This window comes from Ptychodera flava, chromosome 10 (genome assembly GCF_041260155.1).
Source record: "Ptychodera flava strain L36383 chromosome 10, AS_Pfla_20210202, whole genome shotgun sequence".
Taxonomy (NCBI): Eukaryota; Metazoa; Hemichordata; class Enteropneusta; family Ptychoderidae; genus Ptychodera; species Ptychodera flava.
The window spans coordinates 24,241,676-24,264,780 of record NC_091937.1 but is presented as its reverse complement, the minus strand read 5'-3'; the positions used below and the strand labels follow the sequence as shown (position 1 = coordinate 24,264,780).

The 23,105-nt window shown below is 38.4% G+C and overlaps 2 protein-coding genes across 2 annotated transcripts in view; both read right to left on the bottom strand.

Moving 5' to 3' along the window:
- Nucleotides 1-603: 603 nt before the first annotated feature.
- On the bottom strand, nt 604-5,833 carry LOC139142300 (polycystin-2-like). The gene is made up of 2 exons (XM_070712191.1): nt 4,940-5,833; nt 604-4,312 (listed from the first exon to the last, which is right to left on the bottom strand). Exons 1-2 carry the CDS (start codon nt 5,352-5,354, stop codon nt 4,185-4,187), a joined length of 543 nt encoding a protein of 180 aa, XP_070568292.1. The 5' UTR covers nt 5,355-5,833; the 3' UTR covers nt 604-4,184.
- Nucleotides 5,834-15,367: 9,534 nt separating this feature from the next.
- The window catches only part of LOC139141567 (polycystin family receptor for egg jelly-like), a 35,651-nt gene continuing 27,913 nt past the window's right edge, over nt 15,368-23,105 (bottom strand). The window contains exons 21-25 of the mRNA XM_070711160.1: nt 20,477-21,203; nt 20,055-20,190; nt 18,910-19,142; nt 16,631-16,784; nt 15,368-16,047 (exon numbers count right to left, since the gene is read on the bottom strand). Coding sequence (XP_070567261.1) covers nt 15,368-16,047; nt 16,631-16,784; nt 18,910-19,142; nt 20,055-20,190; nt 20,477-21,203 — 1,930 coding nt within the window. The remainder of the gene's footprint in view (nt 16,048-16,630; nt 16,785-18,909; nt 19,143-20,054; nt 20,191-20,476; nt 21,204-23,105) is intronic.

Here is a 23,105-nt window from a genome sequence, read left to right as displayed (position 1 = left end):
AAATAAAATAATAAATAATTAAATGTTGTAAAAATAAATATATGACACGCCCTAAAGTGCTGGAACCAAGATAAGGGAACGATCACGTTTAACACCATTGGAACTAATTTGGGATAATTAGATATTGTATTAACGTTGGTTTAATCAGCAAATGAAAGCTCATCCATTTTATATTTTTTTGCAATGCACTTGTTTTTATGGCTTATTTGTAACATTGCAACTTTCAGCCACAAGATGCCTAACAATTTTGATAAATCTGAACCATTATGAAATTCAATTTTCAAAAATTAATTCCAGTCGTGTTATTTCGAGATATGGACACGCTAGAACACTTCTGTACAGTGATTTACCACTGAAAATGGAGTAAACTTCAGTTTTGAGCCCCATAGTGACATAATTTAGCCCGTGTCAAGTGCTCTATTCCTGTCAGTAAGTAATGTTAAACGCTCTCCATGTATACTAATTTTACTCCTGCCCATAATTACCGGTTAATCGAATAGCATGAAATGCAATACAATCGTACTGATAGGCATTGGTGATATCCCTAATACTGCAGAGAATGTCATTTTCGCCGAATGTGGAAACTGACACTTTCTGACAAAATTGAAATGATTGACGCACACAGCCTTATTTATTGTGCAGGACAACAGCTTTAATGATTGACAGACGATGTACTGCAATATCTCAAACTGTGGCATGAAGATGTCAGGATCACCATCACCTCTTGACAATACTAAATGCTATGCGATATAAATCATGTTATTACACGTTATTGTTTTCAACGTTTTTTAACAGTTGACAGTATACTATGTGTATGTTTCCAACGTTAGCGGTTTTTGAAATGAATTAAAAGGTGGAAGTTTCTCTCCCGAGACTCTGATATTGGAATATTTTAGCACAGAGTATCTACAACTGGCGATCACATGGATTCCAACATCTTCTTCGAGTGAACAATTGTTTTACTAAAAAGATGAAAATATCTCTGAATATGCTTTATATCAATACACAACTTGCATCAAGATCATACAAAGTCGTTAAATCTCTATAACGTCAATATTTACCAACGTTTTACAAGGATTATTGTGCGTCTGGAAAATATAAACATAATTTGACGATTTGTAATGGCGACAATTTGAACCATGGTTTTCTGGGAATTGCAAACGCATACATATGCCATCGTCAAGCGAACAGACCTTTAAAGCCTAGCTCGTGATTAAAGTATGTTATCAAATAGGTCAAAATGTTTGCTTAAATTGTGTCTGTTGGTATTTAACAGTACACAGTTTACTACGTTGGGGACCCTGGCGTTCTTGAGAAAATACTCGCAAGATAATTTCCTTTTGAAAGATACTTTCCCATTGTTATCTGGTGAAATAAATACACAATGCAATACTTGATTTACTCAAAAGACACGAACTATCAATAAAATAACAGACCAAATCTTAACTTTCTGAAAATAATACAAATCTAGATACCTGGATGACGTCAGATGGCAGTTAAGGTAGTCCGTGTCCCGAGAATTAAATACTTAAACTTTTTTCGTAAGGAAACTTAAAATAATTTTCTTTCCGAACCAAAGATAATAATCAAGGGTCATCGGCCAAAATATTGTGCTGGAGACACAAATTACTCAATATTTAATTTAAAATGGCCGCAAACCCCGTGTTTTTTGGGGAGATGTCAAATTTATGTTTTACAAAATTAAGCCAATGGAAAGTTTGTTTATTCCGTGAACTGCAACAACATCAGCGTCCACAAGTGGGAGACCAAAACGGGTAATTGTAAACGTTTGAGAGTCCGATCCCAGAGGTGCATTCTACCTTAACAGGTCGATGTACCTTGGGTAAACGTTGCACCCAAAAGTGGTCATCTACTTTTAAAGACTTAATCCATAGTTCTATCGCACGTGCTTTACTTCGCCTCAATACCATTGACGGGGTCATATTTGCAAACAGCAACCAAAATATCGCCATTTGGCATTTTGTACAATCTGTAGTACTTTGTTACTGATGTCTGGTATCTTTCGTCCAGAGACTTCAAGGTAGTATGCGCCTCGAAAATGAACGACTTAAACGTTTGCTCAAACTTTCCTTAAGTAAACTTTCATCCATTCTCTTTCAAAATCAAGAATAAAAATCAGGGATGACCCTCCAAATTTGGTAACAGAGAAACAAATTACCAAATAATTACCAATATTTGAAATTCAAAATGGCAGCCATCCCTGTATTAATTTCTTAGGGAAAAATACACTGCCCCATTTTCACAAAACTAAGCCACTTAAAACTTTTACTCCAGAAGCTTGAGAGTACGAATATTTGTCTCCGAGGCGCATTTTACATTAAAGTATATTTTAATGAACAGTAACTTGAGGACTACATGCACAAATGTGCAACTGGTAACCGCACAATGTAAAAACATTTATACCAAATATACCAGATCCATATGACAGCAATGAAGAATTAGAGGAAGTACATCATCTTTTGAATACACTGTCGACATACAATAAAAACGTGAAAACTGGTTTGAACTTTTAAATTTTTTTGAACCAACACATCAGCCCAAAGATTTTCGAGATGACATGCAGTTACATGTCACTCTACACAAATGTCATTTATAGTTATGATTAAATGAATAATTAAATAATTAAATGAAGTTGAAAGGCATGAGGGTATCTGCAAATTAAGAAAGGAGGTATCTTTTACAATTCAAAAAGTTGAAATGGTTAAAATACTTTGAAATCTCAAGTGTGGTACAACAATTTAAGCGAAAATCTCGCTGAATTGATAACGTGACGATTACATGTGTGTGTGTTATGAAAATACTGAGATTTGTTTTTTGTGTCGGAACATTAAGGGTATACGGTCACCGTAAATTTGCATATTCCATATATGGTAAAGGGGAGGAGCTTAGCATAGGTGCCGTACGCGCTATTTTCTTCACGGCGAAGTTTAAATGTTTTCGTCGATACGATCGAGCATGGACGTAACCAACAGTCGGCTATAACCCTATTTACTGCAATTGAAGCCGATACGATCAAAGTAAATGAAGGGGTAATGGGGTGTTACCCAACTGTCGCAGAAACCCTGCCTGCTTGTAGCTGCACGGGAGCTGTCGGTCCTTCATATTGTATTACGTCAAAGGTCAATTCAGATGACTCTGCAAAGTATGCCATGGCTTGTCGTGTGGGGCACCCTTTTTAAAATGCGGCCACCCGCGTAAAATCTCTGATTGGCTGTTAAAAAACAGGTGACCGAATACCTTTAATAGGGTATCATGAAGCCAAGAGTCTGAGTGCCAAAGTGACGCAATCCTTTCATTGACATTTCTTATGATATTTGTCAATCATGGCTTCGATACCCGACTGTTTATTGACTGTATTACCTTTCATTTCTATATTGTCGACATGTTATGAACGTATTACAAATATTCTAATCTCTACAAATTATTTAAGTGTACTTGATATGTATATTCGTGATGATCATGTTTAAATCCCAGTGTCTCATCGTCAATTAATAATCATGGCCGAGTGAAACATCCGTAAATTTAAATAATGTGCTCTGAAATTTCGCATCACACATGTTAATGAATGTAGCTACACTCGATGAAAAAATCGATTTACACATAGTGATGAAACAAACTATAATCAGAATACCTCAATCCTGATGTCGTTTTAGACATCATCCTGTTGTGGTAACAATTCACTTATCCAGCTATGCTCCATGTAACAGATCTTTGCTGGTAAATTCAAAAAACCAAATCATCTTGTTTTCAAACACGATTCGACGTAAGGTCAAATTTCCTTTTTATCATGATTCAAAAGGTTATCAAATCTTTAAAAAATAGACCTAAGGTAAACTTCTCTTCATTGCGCATACGTTTACTAGTGAACGATTAAAAACTCGAATTAAAATGTGATTGTGATTGACTAAGGTCCAAAACATCATTGAACGGCACGAGCTCCCTCAGGCGGTGTGGCTCATGTTTTTGTCCTCCGTCATTCTGTGGTAAGCAAAGCCGCCTGTAGCTATAGTTGGAACTTTTAGGCTCATCGAGGATTCCGTTATCTTCATCTTCCATTTCATTTTCACGACAAGAGACCAATAAGCAGAAACAATGAATATTTGAATCATAATTTCACTGAAACGATGTGGTTAACGGTGGGTTTTCGTAACAAGCAGGATAAATTACTGCAGCATATCCCTTTTTGGGCTGCGGAGCCACTTTCCGATGATTTCATCTATTTTATCTAGCTTCTTCTGAGTCGCTTTCACAGAATCTTCAAAATCGTCATCCAATTTCTGTACTTGCTTTCCTGAATTTTCAAGTTAAAAAAACCAAAGAAATCACGCGTTCGAAAAATTGAATTCATATATGTATGAAACCTTATAAAATATATAGCTACACATTATCAACTCTGACAAACTCTACGCTCAGCCTGTTAAACAAACGCTCTGAGTTGGTTTCAAAATGTCGCCACTAAAACAAACATTATTTAATTATATATATGAGAGTGTTGAGCTAAGAATCCTTTCATTTCTCTTCTTCTGTCTGAAGATTGCAGGATGCATGAAACTTAAGTAACAGATCTTTGCTGGTAAATCAAAAAAACAAATTATGATGGTTTTCAAACACGATTCGACGTGGCTTATATGGTGGTTTATGTTTTACCAAAAGGTGGGAAAATCTCAATCTAATATATATATATATATATATATATATATATATATATATATATATATATATATATATATATATATATATATATATATATATATATATATATATATATATATGCATATATAGATAAATAGATAGTAGATAGATAGATAGATAGATATGAGTGTGTCTGTCAGCACGGACAAGGTAAATCAGTAACTGTGAACTGGACATAATTGTAACAATATAAACAGTACATGTGTGTGTATTCGATTTTACTCACCATCTTTCAGTAGACCGACCTTGATAGCTCTGTCCTTCAAGCGTCTGACAAGATAATCAAGCATTTCAAAGTAGTTTTTCTTTTTCATAGTATCTTCCTTGGCCCGTGCAAATCCTTCATTGATGATTGCGATGAAGATGTTCATGAGCACGATCATATTGAACAGAGCAAATGAAATCAGGAAGGCAAGGACAACGCGATCCGATATATCAAGACGATTCGAGCTGGGAAATTTCCCAACACTGATTGTTAACAGAAGACCCAAAGCATTAGCAAGGGTTTTGAAATCTTTGAAACGGATGTAGAAAAGCAGGACCCCGCAATGAGAAAACTGTAGGACCACCAAGAACATCACGATGAGGCAACTGATCAGGTTGAAGCCGGCTGTTTTCAGGGTCTTGGAGAGAAGGAGCATTCTTTGGTTGAACCTCAACAACTTTAAGAACCGAATTATTGATAAGAACACCACCAAAGCAAGTACATGGTTCAAGGAGTCATTCAGAGCTGCGATTCGTTGCAGATTGTGACCAGTTCCTGAAAAAGTGATAAAGATTATCTTTTTTCAGATAAACGTCCTCAACAATAATTTTAAACGATCACACATCACAGCAACATATGTATATTAGTCTAATGCAATGAACATTTATCATTTATTCAGTTAATGTAGGTAAGGCTGCATTGACAAACACCTCTGGAGGGGCGGCAGGAGATATCAGGGGGGCGACTTGAAAAAATTTACAACATGCCAGGGGGATCTGAAAAAATTGACATTTTCAAATACCTTATGGCAGTTTCATTTTCTGCCATTTCTATTTTCGGCTCGCCCTGCGGGCGCAAGTTTCAGGGTATAGTAAACAATTTATTGACTCGAGCAGCCATCTTGAGGCGAAAAACTTAGGTCGTCATAATTTCTACTTATCAAACCCATCTATTTTACAAAACTGGCCTCTATAATGACTAAAATTTCAACTTAACCTTTCAATAAAATTTTGGGAGATAACTTTTATGGGGTCGACAACATTCACCGATCGACAATACATGGGGTCTAGATCAGTGTCAAACGTTCATGTCGCCGTATGTACATTTGTATTTTTTGAGGACTTTGACATTTCCATTTTGACATTTTCGACGAAATTCCAAAACCCAATTTTTTATACACACATGAACTTGTAAGCATATATGCTAATCAGTGACATTTAATATCAGTTATCAAACGTCTATAGATGAACAGATATTGCTAGTTTTATATTGGAAAATACGCGTTCATAGTTTTCTTTAAGACTACAATGTATAGTCATCTACCATGTATTATTGATGAAATCCACAAATCAAATTTTTTGTACACACATGCACTTTTTACCTGCCACTTAAAAGCAAAGTACATTTACATGAATTACTACACACATATAAATGTAGAGGTTTAGGTTGTTTTTTATGGGGAAAATGTAAATAGTTTGTCCAATAGACTCCAATGTATTATGATTTGATACTTTTGGACGAAGCACTGCGTTGGCAACATTTTGCCTTCCTTTGGGGGGTTTCAAAGGTGGGAACGGTATTCGGAAAAAAATCTGAGAACTTTTTGGGAAACCCCCCTCTCCCCTGCAGAGGTGTTTGTGAATGCAGCCTAAGCATTTAATTTTTGGTGACAAGCATGACACATAAACTCAGGAAGTAACGAAAGTCAAACAATATTATAGCTCATGCATTTGTACTTTTCTACACGATGGAAAGAGCCAATACCCAAGAACTGCGTCAAGGAAGGACATGTTTATGAAACTGTTGGCTTGTTATGTTTTGATTGGCGTGAAGCAGTGTTTCTGGCCTGAGAGCTCACAAAGTAACTGTGGTTGCTACTCAACTGGCAGTACGATGCCATCTCGTCGTGTTTTTCGCATAATCTCGTGCAATTATCAACCACAAACAAAGCCTCTAAAAAGTTTAACACCTGTGAAGCTCATTTAATATGAAAAGTCAATAGTCTGCCGAGACGACCATGGAACAAAAGGCATGCTGTGTTTCCAGTCTGTCTATGTTTGTCTGTGATATAACCTATCACACAGGCAGATTTGTCAGAAGTTACTGATTAATAACGTGCATAAAAGGATATTTTACAACAGTGAAATAATATAATTACAGCACATGACAAATGACCGCACTTATTCAGAGTGGTAATTACAACATAAGTGATTATGACAGCATTAGCGATTGCTTTTGTAATTGCGATGGATAATGGCCGGCTAAGTTAATTGTATACTGTATGACATTATATAAGTCCTTTTCTGCAATTGAAATATAACTTTGCTACTTAATATTGCCGTTTTATCATATACCCATGCCTATATTGCTACATCCTAGTGACGTTCAACGTAAAATATCAGCCGTGATATTTCAAAGTAAACGTCGAGATATGCACGATGAACGTCATCAGTTTTAGAGTTTTCCAGAACTACATTAGCAGTTTGTTGGTAAACAACGTAAACAACAAAATGGATGCCGCTCCCCGCCTGCGAAGCGATGTTGCCGACGTAAAACTTGAAGGGCTTCGAGGAACACGGGTATTTCTGGTTGCAAAATACGGAAATATCACGTTGAGTCTTGAAATGTTTTCCCATGGTATTTTTTTGGTCAAGTTCTAGCAAACATTCTGCAGTTCGCAAAGCGCCGACACTGTGCACGGTCTCCACTGAACAGGTAGGGAGCGCGTGGCGTGACAGCGATGTCGCGCGCGCGACGACTGTTGACATGGCAACTCTAAAGGTAAACTAATAAAATGGCGTCCCCTCTCCGCGCAAGCTCCGTACCGTACGACGACCGAAATCAGGATAGATTTAAAGCTGAGAAGTTTTTGATCGGTTACTGTTGTAATAGCATATTGCACCTTAAAATGTTCCTTCTGTATGACGATTTTTGTATCCCGGTGTCTTTCTTCTTGGGTTTCATTGAGATATGGACGACTTGCAGCAATGTCGCGCGTGATGTTGACATCTTCGTCGTATACTTTATGAATGAAGCCTGTTCACATAAACATTCTGATATTTATGCGCAAGGCGTAATAAAGTAAAGCCTCAAAATTAAAGGTTTTTCGTTTTATTAGTAAAAATTCCCTAAAATTATGGGCATGGGTATATGATAAATCGGTTATTACCCAATATCGCCTGTTCCTTGTGTGGTATCAGCATTCGTGTCATTTGTGCTGCGTCAGACTCGAGACGAAGTCGAGTGTCTGACGCAGCACAAATGACACTCATGCTGATACGATACAGGAACAGGCGATATTGGGTAATAACCTCTAAGTATCCAAACTCTCATTCCACTGACGATATTCCAGTCAGTGACGGTCCTCTCACTGGTGAAGTTCAGGCCAGCGTTCTTCTGTCTAAATCGAACAATTTTCCAATCTAAGTGCTCGACATCCTCTGTATCACCCCAATATGTAACACTAACCCAATATGTAATAACACTTAACCCAATATGTAATACTAACCCAATATGTAATAACACTTAACCCAATATGTAATACTAACCCAATATGTAATAACACTTAACCCTATATGTAATAAAACTGAATTCGGAATATAATACTGACCAAAATAAGACAAAAATGTGCATAGTAACCATGATCACGCCCCTTCACAACCTGCAGCATTTCTAAAATTTGATAATTTTTCAAAGGTTTTTTGAGTTTTTTTTACCCAATATGTAATACTAACCCAATATGCCATAACATTTAACTCAATAAGTAATAATATTCAACCAAATTTGTAATACTAAACGAATATGTAATAACATTCTAACCAATTTATAATACTAACCCAAATACGTAATATAGAAATAACGGACGACGCGCTGACCATTAAAGGCGGAGCCTCCCTTTAAAAGGGCGCCAACCTATGGCGGCGTTCACTGTGTAAGTGGACACCAAACAGGCAACATGAGGGCACACGCTCCAGAAAATGCCACTTTTTAGTTTTTTCGGACCGCAAAAACGCTGACAGACTGCCAAGCGGTCAGCACGAAGCTGCTGCCGATCGAACCCTGTGGTTATATTCAAATTCTAACGTGACTGGAAGACGTTTTTTAAGGAAATTCGAGTGTGGTGCTGGGGAATAAATGACCGTTGGCAATTTGAACCGACCGTCAATCAAACGGTTATATAAGCTCTATTTGCAGGATTACCAAAAGGTGACAAAAGATTGAAATCAGTTTGTGTAATTAATGTAATAGAAATCAAACATCGTACTGGCCATGTGTTTGACTGGGAGGAGAACTCCACTAATGCGAGAACCTGGGATTGAAAAGTGCGGCTTTAACGCTTATTTATGGGCAAGGGTGAGAGGAAAGCCAAAAATTAACGGGCGAGGCTTGCCGAGCCGTTAATTTGGCTTTCCTCTCACCCGCGCCCATAAATAAACGTTTATAGTCAGCGCGGAGTCTGTTATTTCAATTATATTATCAAAGAACCCCGAAAAACCGTCAAAATTTACGAAAATTTCCCGTGTGAACGATGACGGGGCCCTGGAACCTGTCAGTGAGTAGTGCGCGCGGTGCAAAAAATTTGCAAATCAGGAGATCTTTTTTGAAAAAAATGCGTCTAAACTTGGCCCCCAAATGTTCCATTTATTTTGTGTTTGATTATGATCTTTGTACAAATCACAATTTTCGTTTTAGCCGTAAAGTTACTATGTTTACGATATTATTCATATTCACGGACATGAAAACAAACCATTACTGTGTATTTGTGGGCAGTCACGTGGTTCAGGTCGACCAATTGAAACGCAATTGACAGGGCATGGTAATTAATAACCTTTAACCCAATACGTACAGTCGCATACAAAATCACTTCAACATCAAATCCTCGGGACATTTCTTCATTGTCTTCAAATTAAATTCTCAACCTCCAAGTGCTTGTGACATAAAATGGACTATGTTTTCAAAGTGCATAACATAAATTAATGAGGAACTATGGAATCGATACAGTCCGTGAAGTTGATACACTGAAGATACACTGTGGCAAGCTTAAGTCTGGCTGTTTCGCGCCAGAGACCACTACAATATTTTTAGCATGCGAAAGCCAACAAATATGTCTGCAAACAATGAGTACAATAAGACAAAATGAAACGTTTTGCAGAACATAGAATAACCAATGAACATAGAGTACTGGTGGCAATAATATAAATACCAGTTTTAATATTTCAATTTTATTTGTTGAGTTTAATTTAGCTTTTTTGCAAGTTTACTTAACTCAATAATTGTCGCCGCCTTCAGTTCTATCTAAAGTTTTGAAGTGTTTGGGCTACACAGGGGCGTTTTGATGGTTGTTAGGCATTTTGTGTATTATTTTGCTTGCTATTATATCCCAAGTTTAGTTTTATTGCATATTGGGTTAAGCGTTATTACATATTTGGTTAGTATTACATATTGGGTTAAGTGTTATTACATATTGGGTTAGTATTACATATTGGGTTTAGTGTTATTACATATTGGGTTAGTATTACATATTAGGTTAATTATTACATATTGGGGTTATACATCCTCTGTTACGAGATATGGCTTGAGGCATGCGAAGGCTATGCTAATTATGCTGTTCACCTTTGACCCCCTACTTCCTTGTAAGCGGGAGTTCGCCATTTTGGAGGCTTGAATAAAACACACGTTACGGAACATGGTGTCAGGAGTGGGCGATTTGGTGTATTTAGAAGCCACTAGATCATACCAGAGCAACACATCACGAAGCCTAACGACCCAATGAAGCTTTCTAGAAGCCCGATTCGTTAGTAAGTGAGCTGTACTGTGTGTTAGAACAAAATATTCGTCGATCGAATTTTGCGCACTGTAGTCTGTAGTTGAAGCACGTGCGCATTGAAAAAAGATGGTGGCTAGTAACTTTCCCGTCCTATCGGCCATGGACATAAAAGGCGATCTCGTACAGAACTGGTCTTTTTTTTCGTTCACAATGGGAAGACTATGAAATAGCTACGTCTCTGCAGACGAAAGATGAGACTATAAGAGCAGCCACACTGCGTTCTGTTATGGGCAAGGATTGCCTTAGAGTGTATAAACACTTAGATATGACCGACGAAGATAAGAAAAAGGTAACGAAAATCTTAGACGCACTGGAGAAGCATTTCGAACCGACTAGAAATGTGATATACGAAAGGTATGTTTTCAACACCTGTGATCAAGAAAACTCAGAGACTGTTGAACAGTATGTAACCAAATTACGACAGCTAGCTGACACATGCAAATTTGGTGCTATCAAAGATGAATTGATAAGAGACAGAATCGTACTGGGCACAAAAGACCATGCTGCAAGAGCCAGAATGCTAAGAGAATCCCAGCTGGATCTCAACCTGGCCATCGAGATGTGCCGTAGCAGTGAAGTCACACAAATGCAACTAAGGAAAATAAGTGATACAAATTCAGAAGAGCAGATAGTAAACTATGCAACAAAGTCAAAACAACAGCCTAGAAAAAAGCAAAGTGCTTCCAAACGTGGTACTTTCCAGGCTGAACAGAAGGAAAAAGAGCCAGGAAAATGCAGATACTTTGGAGCAAAACATGTGATAGATAAAGCCATCTGTCCAGCTTATGGTGAAACATGCAAACTGTGTAAGAAAAAAACCACTTCGAAAAAGTCTGCAAACTGAGGCGACATGATCGTGATCAACGTGATAGCGAGCGACATAGAGTACATCTAGTGAATGAGCAAGATGATTACTCAACTGACGAGTGAGCCCTACACATAGAACATTATGTTGGAGCAGTCAAAGCTACTGGAAAGCAGTAGTTTGTAACACTGAATCTGACAACCAATACTGAAGACAGCTACCCACTAAATTGTCAGCTAGACAGTGGAGCAACATGCAATATGATCAGCTACAGAGACTACTGCAGAATTACCCAAGCTGGAGATCCTCAGCTGCAGCCTAGCAAAGTGAAATTAAGACTGTATGGAGGTACATCCATATATCCAAAGGGACAGTGTCACTTGAAATGCTGCTTCAGAGGTAACACATACAGCCTGACATTTCAGGTAGCCGACTCCATGCAGGAACCCCTGCTATCAGCGGAGACATGTGAGTGACTGCAACTACTCACTGTAAATGTCGAACAGCTAGTTAATACAATACAGGTTGATAACACAAGACAAAGTAGAGCACTGTCTGAGCAACAACAAAACAATAATGACCTGATGACTGAAGAACAAGTACTCACAGAGTATGCTGATGTTTTTCATGGTCTAGGATGTCTACCCAGAGAATACCACTTTGAAATTGATGAAAATGTAAAACCAGTACGACACCAACCACGAAGAGTTCCAGCCCCTATGAGAGCAGAACTGAAGGCAAAACTTGAATCACTAGAGAAACAGAAAGTGATAGCCAAAGTTACCACTCCTACTGACTGGATCAGCAGTATGGTTGCAGTCAAGAAACCTGGTAAACTACGAGTCTGCTTAGATCCGAGTGATCTAAACAGGGCATTGAAACGATCACACTATCCAATGCCTCACCAACGCCAAAGTGTTCACTGTATTGGATGCCAAGGATGGACTTTGGCAAGTCAAGTTAGATGAAAAGAGTAGCTATCTAACAACCTTCTGAACACCATTTGGGCGCTACCGTTGGTTGAGGATGCCATTTGGTATTAATAGTGCACCAGAAGAGTTTCAAAGAAGGCAACATGAAGTATTAGAATTGTTACCAGGTGCAGAAGTGATAGAAGCCGACATCTTAGTATACGGCTGTGGAGACACAAAGGAAGAAGCAGATAGAGATCATGATGAGAACCTGAAGAAAGTTATGAACCGTGCTAGAGAAGTAAATCTAAAGCTTAACTAGAATAAGCTCAAACTCAGACTCACAGCAGTACCATACATGGGGCATTTGTTGACATCAGAAGGTCTTAAACCAGACCCAGAAAAGGTTCGAGCGATACTAGAAATGCAGAACCCCGCAGATGTACAAGGAGAACAGCGATTTGTAGGATTTGTGAATTATCTCGCAAAATTCCTGCCACACTTATCTGAAGTATGCGAGCCCCTTCGGAGATTTACAGACAAGGATGCACTATGGGCATGGCAACTGCATCATGACGAAGCAGTAACACAAGTAAAGAGGCTTGTCACCAATGCTCCAGTACTAAGGTATTACGATGTCAAAGAAGAAACCACAATACAATGCGATGCAAGTGAAACAGGATTAGGAACGGTATTGCTGCAGAAGGGCCAGCCGGTAGCGTTTGCATCCAGGTCACTAACACAGACAGAACAACGCTATGCCCAAATTGAAAAGGAATGCCTGGCGATTGTATTCTCATGTGAGAGATTTGATCAGTACATATTGGGACGTGATATGGTCACCGTACACTCAGATCACTGACCCCTGGAAATCATCTTCAAAAAGCCATTGCTGTCTGCTCCGAAGCGGCTACAGCGCATGTTACTGCAATTACAGAAATACAATATCGATGTCCACTACAAGAGGGGAAAGGAAATGTATATCGCAGATTTCCTTTCTTGAGCATCACTTCCACCCAGGGAAATACACAATGATACTCCCAAGTATGCGATATTTAGCATCAAGCAAGAGTCAAAGTACACCACTGAAATTGAGAACATCAATGCAGCAGAGTACTTGAATGTCACTGATCAAAGAATACAGCAGATACAGAGACATACACAGCAGGATGAAACCCTGCAGGTGCTGAAAACCACAGTACTTGCAGGATGGCCAGAGCTGAAAGAAGAAGCTCCTATTGCCATCAGAGAATACTGGCAGTATAGAGACGATATCACGGTGCAAAATGGTATCTTGTATAAGGGTCCCAGAGTCATCATTCGCAAGGTAATGCGTCCAGAGATGTTAGCTCGAGTACATTCCAGCCACCTTGAAATTGGCTTATGTCTTCGTAAGGCCCATGATACTATCTTTTGGCCGCGCATGAGTGAAGAAATAAAGGATGCCATTGGTCAATGCACCACCTGCAATGAATATACACAGCAGAATCAGCAGAGAGAACCACCCATGACTCATGAGATACCAGACAGACCATGGAGCAGAGTTGCTATGGACTTATTCCAGTACCATGGTGCAGACTACCTAGTCATGGTGGACTATTACTCAGACTTTTGGGAAATAGACCGCATAACAGACACTACACCAGCAACCATCGTCAACTGCTGCAAAGTACAATTCAGCCGACATTCGGTGCCAGATGTTGTTATGTCTGACAATGGCCCACAATTTGATTGTGCAGAATTCCGAAGTTTTGCGCAAGACTGGGAATTCCAGTTAGTTACATCATCACCTTACCACAGCCAGTCGAAGTGTAAAACTGAAGCAGCAGTCAAAATTGCTAAACAGCTACTCAAGAAAGCAAAGAAGGTGAGAGAGATCCATGGAAAGCATTTCTTGATTGGAGGAATACACCAACGGAAGGAATGCAGAGCAGCCCGGTACAGCGCCTTATGTAACGCCGCACACGCACATTATTGCCGACTGCAAACCGACTTCTTCAACCCAAAGTTGTAGAGGGAGTTACAGAGGGGATCAAGTATCGCAGGAAAAAATCCAAACTATACCGTGACAAACATTCAAAGGAACTTCCAGAGCTACAACTAGGCCAAACAGTACGGATGAAACCACTACCGACTGACAGAGAAAAGAAGTGGCGCATGGGAACCTGCCTCGCACAAGTCGCTCCTCGCTCATACCATGTCAACATCGATGGTCAAGTGTATCGTCGTAATCGTAAATTTCTATGAGCAACAAAGGAAAAGATGCCACCAACAGGCGAAAAGGACGCCATACAGTGTGAATCTCCAACTACAAAGTGTCATCCATCATCAACACAGGATGCTCGGCCAGATAGTGTGAAAACAACACCTGACAACAGCAATGGGAATACTGCTCCATATATATCGTCAGCACCTACACAATGCACGCGTACAAGGGTTGGTAACCCCCCAGCACATTTCAAAGATTTTGTGCTAAAGTAGCTTTACTGACCCTTGACTGTAGTGTTAGGCAGTTATGCATGCAGAATAGAAACTAGGGCATTATCGTGGAATGAATGAACGAACGAACGAACAAAAAAAAATCTATACATGAACCCTAGTTCAACGACTTGTTTGTTAAATCTGATTTCTTGTTCTGGATTTCTTGAATTGTTGTTTCGTTTTTTTATGAAAAGGGGGATGTTAAGAGATATGGCTTGAGGCATGCAAAGGCTATGCTAATTATGCTGTTCACCTTTTGACCCCCTTCTTCCTTGTAAGTGGGAGTTCGCCATTTTGGAGGCTTGAATAAAACACACGTTACGGAACATCCCCTACTAAACTATTGGGGACTGCAAGTTTAGAAGATGAGCTATATAGAGAGATTTAATCGGGAACTTGCTTTAAAACAGGTATAATAAATATAACTACTTGCCTTTCTTTATCTGTTGCAGAGCATCGGCAGTGTGCAGATCACAGACAAAAAACAATACCAACGACACAAATGTTATGAGTATCAAAACGGTGTCAAAATAGTTCCAGACAATTTTGAGAAAAAACGTTCTCTGCGTACGGATTCTTCTGAGTAATGAAACGAGCTGAACGATTGCAAAGATGCCGAAGGTAATCCAACAGAAGAAGACCATTAAAACATTAATATCATAAACTGCATTGGCATTGAAGAGATTCGGGGCGTGAAATGAATGATGGGATACTCTGCTGTGAGTGTGTCCACTCTTGTGGAATTCTACTCCCAATACAACACTCGAAAACAGTTGACCATCCGGTATGTACAAGTTGAATTCAACGAGGATAACCTTCGTGTAGATATCTAACCATGCATTACCAGCCAGTGACCTCACAATATTTTTGGAGTCATTAAGAGTGTTCGCCAGGGTAGCCACGTAGCCATCTGTGGCATAGACACCATACTGACCAGCGAAGAATGTACCATGCAGTTTTGAAGTCGATGAATACATCCAAGGCGTTGGCGTGGCTGTCTTGTTAGGGTCCGTCAAATACGACTCCCATCCAGCATTAAAGTTGGATATTTCAGTCTCTCCTAACAGTTCGCACTCTTCACCAAGCGCTTGAACAACACAGTTACCTGAAAACATGAGCGATTTAAGAGATTAGATAATTAACTTAGATACTCAGAAAGTAAAACATAACTGTATCACGTTCAACTTTCTCAGAAATTTATTTCTTTGAAAAGGCAGCCTCAACTCTAACAAGAAAGAATAATCGTTTATGTGCTAAGAATTAGTGACAGTTTTTTTAGTTATATCATACAACAGTCTATATTGATGGCGCAAACACTGCTATCTGATTGATCGACACGTTAAAATAACCGTGTTATATTGCGAATATTGAAGCAGGCACGAGCTCTCAGATAGAGAAAAAAACTCCCTTTTTGTAGTTGCACGCCTGATGTAATATTTTTATGGCGTAATATAAATAAACCACCTTAGCGACGGGTGTACCACTCGATTTTGACCAGTTCATTCAAATATTCACTCGCTACCGCTCGTGCAAATATTTCGTGATCTGGTCAAAATCTCAGGGTACACTGTCGCTTGGTGTGGTTTATTTCTCAAGCATACCATACAAAGTGAATAACAGCACATACTTTGGTGAAAGGTTGTCGTCTGTTTGTAACTTTTCGTCCAAAAAAGTGATTCTGAAAATACCTTTCTTGTGTCTCTGTTGTCTGATCCGTGGACTGCTTATTCGAAAATAATGACTATCACTGGTGGCAGATATCACTCCTTTGCTTGTGGCGGGATAAATAGTAGGAATAAATATTTTATCCATCCATTGCCAAAATTTCTTTCCATCCGTTATCTATTGACAATACCGAACAGAAATAAAATGGTTTCAGTAAATACTATTACGAATTATTTTAAATTCAGAAACGTAAAATGAAATGAAAAAAAATTAAGAAATGTTCCAACGTCTTGTACGTATCATTCTAATGTTTACCGAGATTATAGGTTTAAAGGAAGCACTGACAGAGAGAAAAAGCGACCAAAATAAAAGGGACATACAAACACACACACACAAATGAGCCGATGCATCTGAATCGAACGATACACATTGGCTGCATACCTCAAAGATGTCAGGCTTAGGAATAGTCGGAAAGAAATGTGAAAGCAATAAATTACAAAGGTGAGTACTTCTAGGAACGCAGGAATTTAGACCGAGATTGTAATTTGTCCTTGTAAAGTGACTATACATGGGTGTACACAGACTAATAATCTTTGAGCTCATGTGATAGGCAGTTTGCTTGGAATTATGTTTGATAGCCCTATTGATGGCTAAGAAAAGAATTGACAGTGGAAGAACTTATAGGAAAGGGACACTCCTTATAGTTCAAAGGGGATAATGACACCTTTCGGAGGCTCCTGAATCCTGAGATGTCGTAGTGCTTTCATGTGTGTCCTATCAAGTAACCTCACTGAAGTGTTACATGAACCCATTCCACATGGAGATGCATAATCCTAAGGAGGTGGATATAAGCCTTGTATATATGCATTGGTACTTAAATGGGCACAAGTCTTAGATAAACATGTCAAAGAGTGTAAAGAAGTTTGGCTGTTTTCATTGCAATTCTTGAGATATGCTAACCCATGGTAGTGACAACATGGGAGATAAAGCTCCTTGATGTATTGTGTGCCTTGCACATAAAGAAGGAAGAAAGATATCTCTGCTGTATCTTCCTGGAGACAATCATGTCCCTAGTTTTACTGGCATTATAAGTTACACATCAGCTGGAAGCCAAAGCGTCAATGTTGTTCAGGTCATGTTTTGGCCTTTCTACACTAGAAGCTGTACCTGTTGTGCACTTTTTTACTAAGCTGAAAGTTGCATTATTTGCAAATATTTTGAGGCCATTCTCTAAATGTCATGCTAGATAATAAATAACGAAACGAAAAACAAATTAAAGGGCTATGGATTCTCCCCTCGGACACACCAGTTAGTTGTAGCTCTCAGGGAAGATGTCGAAGCATCAAAACAAACAGTTCCCTGTCGTTATTAAGGAAACTTGACATACAGCCAAACGCATATCACCCTGTAGGCCGAAGCATGCCACTTTAGGTAAGCTACCCTTGTAAACTATCGACCAGCATTGAGTTACTGCTTTTTATGCAATTCTCAACCACTGCAGTTCCTTTCTGTATGATACAGTGCATTACTAAGCACAATTGACACTGCGCAGTGATTGAAAAATGTCTCTATCAGCTGTTTGTGAAAATATATATTTTTCCTGGATCACCTGCAATGGCAAATGTTAACGTCGTAGTTTACTAATTTGCTGACGTTTGCTAATATTTTTTATGAGAAGAACTTATAACTTGATCCCTGTACACTGAACGATAGGCCAAATTTTGTTTAAATGACAACTGCAGCAGTAACATATAACAGCAAACAATGAGGTAAGTATATCACATTTGAAACCTAACAGGCGAGAACGGTTAGACTCACTTGAATATTTGTTAGTACCTCTTGTGAGCACTTTAGCAATCTTATTTCAGGAATTTTCTCACTGAATTGGTAAAGTTGAAACGTGAAAAAATCACATGAAGACTTTGTTCCTCAATCAATAATTTTTTTAGAGTTTATAGTTTCCGTCTTGAAACGAAGAGGAATGAAGATTACGCTCTTAACATCCTACAAAACTTACAGTAAAATACGGTAACTAGAAAAATCTGTAAGAAAATAACACGATTGGAACTAAATTGGGATAATTGGATGTGAATTAATGTCGATGTAATCTGCAAATGTAAGCTCATATGCTTTTCTTTTTAAGTTACACACTTATTTCTATGAGTAATTTGTAATATGTCGCAACATTCAGCTATAGGGCACCTAAAACGTTTGAAAAAGTTGAAAAATATAAAAATCCAATTATCCCAAATTAGTTTCAATCGTGTTAAATGATAATATCAACATACTTTTAGCTATATACCTTTCTGAAACTTGGAAGGCCATCAACGTATATATTTAGAATGTTCTTATTGATGTTGTACATCGATTGATCTCTGACCTGGTAACTTAATGTAAGTGTGATTCCAATAAAAATAGAGTATACAATTATTCCGTAGAAAACTGCCATTAACTTTTTCTCTCTTGTCCTCCGGTCTTTTATCTTTTCCAATTCCTCTGAATTCAAAGGTCCATACTTGCTGTCCTTGTAATGGTCTAGAATGTAAAATGAAACGATAAGGCACTTGAAATGAAGGTTTGTACATCGAGGGTATTGCACATTGGTATACATTGATGTATTACAGGACCAAGCGCGGCTTATTTGAAGCATTTCACGGTGATAGTTTAGCAAAAGTTGACATCGAATAACAGTGTCTGGTTAGGGCAGTTTGTCAGGGTAATGCTTTAAGAAATTTCCATTTTATAGGACAAGACGAGCTCTAACTATGGTAGGATATGGATTGGCTTCCCCTTCGTTGAATTGACAATATTTTATCGTTTTTTTTTTCGCGTTAGGATTTATTTTTTAAATTTATTTCAGATAATGACTGATTGACTTTTGCCTGCTGTAGAATTAATTTGTCCTGTATTTGAGGTTAGTGGACAAGGGAACCATGACTCCTACATACTGTATTTGTAACAGCATACAGTGGTTTGCTTCGAGGCATTGGCATTTCGCGAACTATACAAATTGTCTCAATTGAGGTGTCCCCAACACTGTCAGGTGTAATTATCAGCTGAGCAGTAATTCCAGTCGATCACAGAGAATCAACTCTACCAAAGATGAAACATTGTCTTGCAGTAGGCCAGATGTAATCAAAACAACTACACCCGAAAGCAAGAGATATGACTCGGGCAGTGCGTGGACATATGTGGTGGTGTTGTTTCGACTACGTCTGACTTCCTGCTAGACAATGTTTCAACTTTTGCAGAGTTAATTCCTTTATGACCGACTCATATTACCGTTTAGCTGATAATTGCACCCGACAGTGTTGGCAACACCTCGATTTAGACAATATGTCTCGTTCGCCTAATGCCAATGCATCAACAGCAAACCACTGTAAGATTAGTCCAGGATCAATGCCGTGACAGTGATGGCGTAAAAGATTTTGAAATAGATTTGGTTACCATTAACGACATTAAATTGGTTCTCAATGATGTCATCTTCGTTGTCGCCATGGTATTTCTTTCGTCGTTTGTTATCATCGCCATCCGATCCAAGGTCTCTTATTACCAAAGAAAACACAGTTGCTATTGCTATAATCTATGAGAGAAAATAAAGTTATTCTTTTTTGGCTGTAACTTTCAATCAGTTTTAAAGAAACCTTTAAAGAGCTAACCGGATGGAAATGTTAGCTGTTAGACTGATGGACACGACTAACTTCAATTGATTAAATTTGTATGCTCCTTCAACATAAACTTGTTCTCATCGGAATTTGACTGCACATCATGTTATAAAGAAAGACCATAAAAAATCTTTTCGAAAATAGATTCAACATTGCTTTTCATAGGTATAAATAAAGTGACTATTCTGAAAGTATTTTACGAACCTTGAGTGGCTCGACGCACAAAACAGACTCCGCAAACGACGTGCCCACGGAAGTTAACCAATCTCTGGACTTCTCCTTGCCCCAAGCCATACTGTACATAATCACAAAAGCAGCAGAAGTTGTAACAACGAGAAATACCCCAATCCAAGCGATGTAAATGCACCACCAAGGCAGCAGGAAGGAGTCAGAATATTCTGTAGACAAGGTCGATTTACTGTCAATATGTTGAGCATAAGGCATTCTTCTCCATCTGAATAGCCAATTGCAAAGTCTTCCACAACATTTTTTCTGCTTGTTAACATCGATAGATCTACGACTCTGTCTGAATATGTTCACGATAAGTAAGTTAACAGGGACTACTACAAGTCCGCTGATCGTTCCAATGTAAATTTGCTGCAGGGAAAACTGTACCGGTCCAAATCTAACCTTTGTGTACGAGGTCTTCTCAGCTTCAGAGTCGGTTTTGTAGAACATGGCATTCGAAATAAAATAGGCAAAGAGCAATGCAAGGCAGCATGACAACCTCTGTAAACGTGTGAAAGCACTTCTACTTGGTCTCAGGAAAAGTGAAAACCACAGATGATCATCTGTAAGCCCTTTCTGACGTCTCATGCCGAACCGTAGAGCAAAGTCATTGAGGTGATCTTGCCCAGCAACGGTAAGAACACGATCAACCTTCCCATCATCCTTGTCAACTGCTAACCAACGGTTGCAAATGAAGCTATAGCTAGAGTAATGAAAGAAACCAACCATTTAACATTAACAAATCATACAGGCTGATCACGAGAAAATAATGAGGTGTAACAATGTTCGTAACAGATTTTCTTCCCAGTCATTGCATACTAATGTAAGGATCCAATGGATTTGAAATCGTTACACACTATTACGTACACGATTTTGTACATTATTTAAAGTGAACTGAAGATTCTAAGAAATATTCTACCGGGTGTCTGAACGATAGTATTCAGCGTTGGAAAATTGATTAAATTTAAACCGTTGAATTGTCTCATTAAATGCACCTTTACGTCGTATTTTACACCATTACTTAAAATTGCAGATATGCGGTCAGAAATTGCAATTGCTGGTGTGATTTGAACTTCAACGGCTTTCAGCAGTTTCAATGCCTTCCTGCGGGAGTCTTAAGAAATGTTTGCTGGCTGAAGACAGTAGTCATTCATGAAACAATGTACAAAGGTGTATAGGACAATAGTAAGAAACTAGCTTTCATGAAATCTTCTTTTGAGCAACTAAGTTTCAATTACTTTTCTAGCAATAATAGTTTTAAGTGTAGTTGTGGGACATTACCATTTCGAACAACCTTTCCGTAACAACAAAGTTTCAAATACCTTTCTAGCAACGGAGCTTGGTATTTTGTGTCAAAAATTTCATTTTTATAGTAGGAAAGTTCTGTTTCCAGCTATGGGGGCTAGTGCCACATTTTTCAACCATGCAAGTTTCAACTACCACTGTCCTTTAAGATCTTCTTCGCTTAGTCAGCCTCCTCTTTATCCTTACAAATGTTCTGTCACTTCATAACAACTGCCCTTGCTTTCTAGAAAATACTGTTTCTTTACTTTACAAGAAGATTCTCTCCCTACCGTTCCTCATTAGTTGGTAAACCTGATGTGACAAGTCTTCGTTTGGATTACAGGACATATAAATTAACATTCATTAGCCTAACAATTGTTTTTAAACTTAGACGAGGATTCCCATTAGGGACGCCTGTCCTTTCAAGCCAGACCGGTTAACAGCCTGCAATCACTCCAACAATTCATTCTGCTGGAAAAGCAGATGGTGCTGGGACCTTTAATGGACATTATTCCGAAGGTAATTGATATCATTTCAGATTTAATTTAATCTATAGTGAAGCAAAAAGCAGGGTCAACTGGTACATCATAATGTTAACTCCGTGATGGTGCTTAATGTTGAACATAAATTGAATTGAATGAAATTTATTCGTTGTAGAAAGGCTTCTAAGAACTGTACTTTCTCACTTCTGAAACAATACATGCCCCATTGCTAGGGTTAGGGAGATAGTTGAAACTTTGTCGTAGAAAAATGACTGAAAAAATATTAAAGCTGGCTGCAGGGAGAGTAATTGAAACTTGGTTGTTGAAGAACGTCTGATAGTAAACAGTACTTAGGGCTTATGTTTCTCACGGGATCAACCAACCCATGGACATCATGTTCCATATATTTGATAGTATTGACTTTCTGGTGACCTTTAATATCATCGACAAACTCATTATTAACACTGCTTTCAGGAATTCACTGGTCTTTTATGCTTTCGACTTTGTCTTTGCCAAATTTATATCAGCAACCTGATTGTGTCTTCACTACAATCATCTGCTGCTTCATCATTATGGTGGAACTAGGTGACAGTCAAATACCATTAAAATACCAACTTGAAATATCACCACCTGCCTTGCAGTAGAAGTTGTCATTTGAATAATTATATTTTTACATAAATTGATGCTTGGGCTTAACACACTATATTTTCTATGCTCAATAATATGCCACAGTGCGGACAAAGATCGTGTAATTAAACTGATAAAATTCCAACGCAAGATTCGGGCGAGGAGGGGTTTTGGTCTAAGTTGGTATTATAGGAGTAATGACTTTTCGTGAA

What these genes read in the sequence shown, in the direction of transcription:
- LOC139142300 (XM_070712191.1), bottom strand. Translation starts at nt 5,354, where the DNA reads ATGCTCCTTCTCTCCAAGACCCTGAAAACAGCCGGCTTCAACCTGATC. An exon ending in GGTCGGTCTACTGAAAGATG is followed by an intron (nt 4,313 to 4,939) that starts GTGAGTAAAATC and finishes TTGAAAATTCAG; the next exon opens with GAAAGCAAGTACAGAAATTG.